General features: G+C 48.8%; 1 protein-coding gene across 1 annotated transcript; it reads right to left on the reverse strand.

Moving 5' to 3' along the window:
- Positions 1 to 1,920: 1,920 nt before the first annotated feature.
- LOC101780515 (solanesyl-diphosphate synthase 2, chloroplastic) lies at positions 1,921 to 5,273 on the reverse strand. Its single transcript, XM_004963507.3, has 5 exons — positions 4,838 to 5,273; positions 4,549 to 4,704; positions 4,235 to 4,374; positions 2,975 to 3,118; positions 1,921 to 2,885 (listed from the first exon to the last, which is right to left on the reverse strand). The coding sequence occupies exons 1-5, from the start codon at positions 4,995 to 4,997 to the stop codon at positions 2,337 to 2,339; spliced, it is 1,149 nt and encodes a 382-aa protein (XP_004963564.1). The 5' UTR covers positions 4,998 to 5,273; the 3' UTR covers positions 1,921 to 2,336.
- Between the last annotated feature and the right edge of the window lie 1,703 nt (positions 5,274 to 6,976).

Raw genomic sequence — 6,976 nt, forward strand, 5'->3', positions numbered from 1 at the left:
CCATTCGCCACTCGCTACAACTCCTCCCAATTAGATTTCATCATGCAACTCTCTTTATTATTGTTTTATTTATTATAGGTCATATCCTTCCCTATTTCTCCTCTTTTATTCCCTTTGGTTGCTCCGTTCTCTGGTCATGTCCACCATTAACTCACCCGCTTTCCTCTTGACCCTTACATATTTGCCAGCTTTTCGATATACCCTCACCTCGTTTGGGCCTCCCCTACGCACTTAGCCAACACTCCTATACCCTCCGTTCGTTTTTTGGGGTGGGGGGGGGCGCAGGAAAGATGCAGAAAAGGGGAGGAGATTTCTTTCGTGTGTCCGTGGCTTGTTGCCGTTATATGATGGGGCAGGGCGCCGTGGGTGCGGGTGGGTCGCTGGCCGGCTCCCCCGCCGTCCGATCTGCATCTTTGCGTGATCCACCGCCCGTCCATCTACCCCCCTCGAGTTCACCAACGCCCTTGGCTTTTGAAAGCGCACTATCCCAATTTCAATCTAGAACTTAAATCTATCGCCCACCTAAAATAATAGTAAGCGTGATGAATAATTAGCCTCTGTTGCGTTAAGTGTCGGCGCATGGCATTTGCATTTGCGATCGGTGTGGCCGTCTGGATCGGGGGTCGGTGGTCTCGTGGTGTGGCTCTTTGCCACGAACCAGCGGGCAGCGCCGTGGTTCAATTAGGTGGCGGGCACCTTGTGATGGAATTGAAACGCCAACTAATAATAAGCTTGCCTTCAAATCACACTTTGGCATAGCCTTTCTTGCTCGCAACCAGCCTCCGGACGGTCTCTTTTGCCTGACAAGCTCTATTGGGGAAAATCTGCCGGAACCCAGCTGCGTTCCGCCGAACCTGTGTGACCGTGCCTACTTGGCTACGTACGCAGGATGCAGCAGCCACACATGGGTCGCCTAACTGCGAGCGCTGTACATCACGTGCCGGTGCGCCACGGACAGGCTCACAGGTAGAGAGACGCGCTCGCGCAGCACAGCATCAATGCGTCGTCTCTCTCGATCTACGCGGGGGTTGCGTGACCGTGACCGTGTCCTGAAATTCCTGATGGGTGTCCATCTCATCATTCCGACTGTTCGGCTGGACTTATAAGCCAGCTGAGAAGCTGAAACGACTGATTTGTTACGAGAGAAAAATATTATTCGGTGGATGATAAGCCGGTTGAATAAGCTGAAGCGAACACCTCTATTGATTTTAGGATTCAAAGATTTCACAGGCGTGTAGGATAAAATTGGAGGTCAGGTCACGCAAGCCGTGGCAGTACTGTATCGGCTCTTATCCGCGGTTAATATTTGCCGCCACGTAGTCATCAACCAAAGAAAATTGTAAGCTAGCTGGGCAGCTGGCTGGTAGTAATTCCGGCGTCTACCAGTCGTCTGCAAAAAGAGAGGACGACCGGCCGTGGCCGTCACAGAATCTGTTGGACGTCGCGTCGGAATGGCTGGCCTTCACACACACACAAAACAATCGCTTGCCTGCCACCGACCACAAAAAAGAAACCCCACCCAACCACGGGCGCAGAGTCAGTGGCGCCTAACTCACACAGAGCAGAGCACCGCGGCCACCAGTCCACCACAGAACAAAAGAATGATAGGCAGGCAATGAACGCCACAAGAATAATCATCGACTGATGATGAAATGAACACGCACTCATGCGTATCTCAGCCTTCCAGAAAGTGTTGTTCATGCTAATATATATACGGAAGAATTTCCTTCCTCCTTATACAATAGTACTCCCTCCATCCCAAATTACAAGTCGTTTTGAGTTTTGTAGATGCATAGATATTATTAAAATTATAAATTGTTTTGACTTTTCTAGGTACATAGATATTATTATGCATCTATACATAGGGTATATCTAAATGCATAACAAAGTCTATGAATCTAAAAATGCCAAAACGACCTATAATTTGGAACGGGGTGAATATATTAACACGTAATTTTCATAATCATCCATAACCGTTTCTCTGAATTTAGTTACAACAATAATGAAACTGCTACAACAAGCTAGAACCAAAAGAAATGCAAAGATCAACTATGCAATATGCTGCCCTTCTTATTTACCTTGCAGATACATACACACATACATGAGCTGCAAAAGCAAAATGCCGAGGCAAATGCTCCCACGAGGTTGGTGGGTACGCGGCAGTGTCGGTTGCATACTCGCATGTGATGGTTGCTGCACCAATGATCTCCCCGGAACCAACATGATACCACTAAAAAACATGGATTTCTGCGGGGAGCCACTCCAAATCCACATGGAAGCCCAGTACGGCGGCACCGGATCTTTCAAAGAAACCGAGTTGAAGCTGCAGCTGCTACCTACTCGATCCTCTGGAGATTGTAGTGCACCACCTTCTCAAGGGTGCTTCTGAACTCGCTCCTCGGAAGGCACTGCAGGCTCTGTATGGCCAGGTCGCCTTTCTCCTTGGCGAGCTCCTGAGCCCTTCTGATCCCGCCGCTCCGGTGAACCAGCTCTATCGCTGTGCCAAGGGAACCGGGCTCGCTGAATTCAGAATCGATTATCTCCCGCAACCGTGGCTCGTCTTGCAGCGCGAAGATGACTGGGGCTGTCAGGTTTCCCTTGGCCAGGTCGCTGCCTGCTGGTTTCCCGAGCTGCTCGGCTGACTGGGTGAAATCAAGAATGTCATCCACTACCTGGAAGGAGAGCCCAAGATTCCTGCCGTATTCATACATCTGCTCACATATAGTGGTGCCGACACCGCTGAATATGGCGGCAGACCTTGTGCTTGCTGCGATCAGAGAGGCGGTTTTATAATAGCTCTTGAGCAGATAATCATCAAGGGTGACGTCGCAGTCGAAAAGAGTTGATGCTTGTTTTATCTCACCACTGGCAAAATCCTTGATTACCTGTTCGCGCATCATTTGTTTTTGTTATTAAAAAGAAAGCATTTAGGATTCGAAAGAAGAGATGAACGCTTGCTCAAGTCCTTTATTACCTGGCTGATGAGCTTGATAACTTCAATGTTTTCTAGGTTTGCAAGAAACCAAGAAGACTGTGCAAACATAAAATCACCTGCAAGCACAGCCACCCGTGTGCCATAGAGCTGATGGATAGTTTCTTTTCCTGCAAAAGATTGGATCTAGTTTAGAATAAATTGGTCAACTTATTGATCCACTCACCAAACCATTACATTATGATGAATAGCACTGAGTGTGAAGGAAACAAACATGAAGCTTCTTAGCAACAAGGAAAATCAGCAAAGAGAGGTGTAAAAATGAAATAAGGATTGTCAAAGTAACCTATGTCTCAAGTACAAGCCCCCCCCCCCCCCCCCCCCCCCTTCTACAGTAGGGCTAGAAGCTGCTGCTGCTGCTTATTTCACTTAACCTCCCCATAGATTTCTTCGCAAAATTAATTTGAATGGCTTTGGACGGCTTGGTGAAAACTGGAATGTTCACCATTAGTTATTACTTGGCAGATCCCGCTCACTAAACATGAACTTCTAAAAAAAAGATCTTCAATATCCATATGTAGCTATTACAGTCTTACAGATTGCAAATTAGTGCAGGCACGTGTATTTGATTTTAATGCTCTGAAATTTTAGGACTTCATTAAACGAATAACAATGATCTACGGATGAAGGACTGTAGAGCTGTCATGATATCGTATGGGTATATTGTCCACCTTCCCAAAAACTTAAGCTTGCTTTGTGCATCGAACTTATTATGTTATGAAAGCTCAAGGTATCATGAAACCTTCACATATTTAGGAATAATAAATGCAACCCCTTTAAATCAATATCGTAGGCATGAGGAAGTCTAGGGCATTGCTGAAGTATGAGTGCACTTCTTATTTTTCAGCCAGCTACTTTAGATTTAATTGAATAGATGCATTCAACTTAACTTTAAAAAATTATAAGTTCCTGGTGCATGTCAAAATTCAAGAAACGAACTAAAGTTCGCAGGAAAGGACAAAAACTCAAAAGGCAGTGGAAGAAGTTATAGAGGCCACAAAAAATGACAAGATCCAGCAAAACTGCAACATGCATCAGTCGGCTTGTGGTGTTCTAAGCTCCAAGTTATCATAATATGTGGCTGATACATGGAGACCGCCTTGAAAGGGATGGAGACCACCGTTAATGTCTTTAAGACTTTATATAACCATCTCTCTATTCCTATCATCTTGCAAGTCATTTTCAATGAACAGGTGCAACCATGCACACTTGCTGATAACGTGTGATGGTTACTTATTTTACTCTGGACTCTGAAGTTTCATTGAATGTTTGCCTTGATAAAATTCCATGGACATCGAAAGCTTGAGAAACATGCTGAGACAGGCAAGTTACGATGATGTAGCAAGCAAACAGCATGCCGACTATAACTTTGGGAACACTGCCTAAACAGAAACGAAATAAAATATGCAACCCTTTCGATGCAAACTTGTAGAATATGAGTATGCATTATTGGCCTTTCTCATAAGTCATGTCGCAACTATTTATTTATGGTCTGTCATGCGTGCATAGCCTAAACACTAGTTATCTGAAAAAGGAAAAAGAAAAGGACCCTTAACGATGTGGCTTGTAGACGAAGCTCACCGATTTGAGATTGTTGTTGAGGTTGAGCAAGTCGCCGGAGACAACCTCCAACAGCGAAGAAACAGAAATGCGTTCAGGGACGCTTGCCGTCGTCACAATCGTCTGCGGGGGCACATCAATTGCAGCAAGGCCTGCACAAACACATCGGTGTAAGTGACAAGGCCTCACTCCAGACCAACACTGCTACTGAAATCAAGTTAAAGCGCTAGGATGCAGCAATCAAGTAAATTAAGCAGCAGAAACAAGAGAGGAGGAACAACGAACCAGGCTGTGTGGCGGGTGAGGCAACGAAGCAAACACATGGCGTGCGCTGCCGCCTCGGCGCCGCGCGCGCGCCCGGCCAGCTGCAGCGGCAGGAGGCCAGCTGCCCCGAATCGAACGCCTTCTTGCTCATGGACACCCCCGGGCAGCTCAGAGACAGCATGGCGACTTCTCGAGAGCAAGAGGCGCAGCAATCCAAGAAGAAATCACTTGGAGTTGGAGCTCCCAAGGACCACGGATGCCTATATCTTTGGACGACCCCGAAGAGGCCCTCTTCCTGGGACGATACTTGTCTGCGATTGGTTTCGTGTGCGAATCAATCAACCTGGTGGTTGGGATTTTCCCCCCCCGCTCTCGTCGCGGAGCAGCGGAGGTGGAGTGGTGGAGCTCCGGGTGGAGGGAGGGGGCCCTGCGGGATTTAAATATGGAGCATGCGGAGGAGAAAGGGGGATTTGTGTATCCATGCTGGCCGTAGATTTGAGGAGCTTGTGTGCGAGCGAGCTGGGGAGGAGCGTCAGAGCGAGTGTGAGGCCCATCGCTTCGGACGAATCCCAAACTGAAACGAGAACTGTTCTTGTTCGGTGACGTCCTACACCATGCACATCCACGGCTATACCCAACGAGGCAGTTACTGACGTGCCAGGTTTAGCCACGTCTCGTCCGGGGGCCGGCACGAGCAGACGAAACAGTGGCCGGGCGAGGCCAGATACGAACGGACAAGGGCAATGTTTCAGAGACGTCAGTCAAACGGCGACGGTGGCGGCGAAATTCGTGACGGGCTCCGATCCGATCCCTGGTGCCACAGACGCGGAAGGACACAACGTGTGCTGGGAGAAGCCCCGACGTGGACGAACGGAGATGGTTAGCGTCGTACTTGTACGCCGCCACTCCGATAAAGACACGTACGCGGCCGGTCTCGCCGGCCAGTTGCTGCCGCCCGGCCTGGGAGTGGCGGCTGGCGGGCCTGTGGCCGCGCGCTGCTGCCGCACTGCGGCCATGTGTTGTGGTGTCTCTGTTCTGTTCCTCGACGGAGGAGGAGGAACAGAGGAGCTCGCAGCACGGCACGGGGCGTTCTGTTTCGTCACGAGATGATGTTGCTGCTGAACGCAGCACGCCGCACTCAGCAATGCCCGCATGGACGGATCCGCCGACGCCCGCAACATGCTACCCCCGCCGCAAGGATCTTTGGTTGGAGAATAACCCACTCCACAGTAACACACGCACAGACTACACTGGCGCTGCTGGTTTGTGTAATTTCGTCGAGCTCAGCCCCGGCACCCGGATCCCGGGGCTTTTTGCCGACGCCTCACCGTGCGTTTTCTCCTGCTCTAGCATTTTGGCGTACCTCCGGAACGATCGCGGGCGAACTATTTGGGAACATTTGCACTGCTCGGAGCACGATCCCCGCCGCGCATGGCCCTCGGGTAGTCGGATTCACATCAAGCGCTTCAAAGCAGCTCTGGACGTGTTTGTGTGGCCATCGTTTTGTTCGATGATTCCATGGACGCAAGAACTAAGGCCATGTTTAGTTGCCCAAGTTGGGACCTCCCAACTTGGGAGTTACTGTGCAGTCGAAATTTGGCTTGCATGTCAAATTCAGGAGCTCCAAACTGGTGCCCCCCAAACTTTGCAATGCACTGTTGAATCATTATAGCAGCCACTGTTTCACCATTACAACACAAAAAAAGCACTGAACCAGGTCAAATGACAACACAATTCATAGCTGTTTCAACAACAAAACTTCAAGGAAAATATTCTCAAGTGCACCGCAAATTATTACAGATTGACAACACCGAAAATTATTACAACCGAGCCACAAAGTACATAAACAATTACATGTCCTCAAACACAAATTATTCAAGACCGAGCAAACAAATGTGAAACAAGCATATCTCGGAATGCATTCATGCTTGCCATGTCCGCACTCTCCGGCGCAGGCACCGTTTCCGGCTGATCCTGAGTGCCTTCAACAGGCACATAGTTCATGTTGCTATCCACTATACCAAAGTGAGTATCAAAGTCACCATTAATCCTAATGAAGTTGTGCAATGCCATGCATGCACATATAATCCGTGTCTGTGTTTCTGGTGGATAGGCCGGGATGTCCAACAATATGCGCCACTTCATTTTCAACACTCCATA

Source organism: Setaria italica, chromosome III (assembly GCF_000263155.2).
Source record: "Setaria italica strain Yugu1 chromosome III, Setaria_italica_v2.0, whole genome shotgun sequence".
NCBI classification, from domain to species: Eukaryota; Viridiplantae; Streptophyta; class Magnoliopsida; order Poales; family Poaceae; genus Setaria; species Setaria italica.

Excerpts from the sequence above, each read along its gene's own strand:
- LOC101780515 (XM_004963507.3), bottom strand. The coding sequence starts at position 4,997 with ATGCTGTCTCTGAGCTGCCCGGGGGTGTCCATGAGCAAGAAGGCGTTC. Across the intron at positions 4,705-4,837 it reads CTCACCCGCCACACAGCCTG|GCCTTGCTGCAATTGATGTG; the intron begins GTTCGTTGTTCC and ends GTGTTTGTGCAG. Across the intron at positions 2,886-2,974 it reads TTATCAAGCTCATCAGCCAG|GTAATCAAGGATTTTGCCAG; the intron begins GTAATAAAGGAC and ends ATGCGCGAACAG.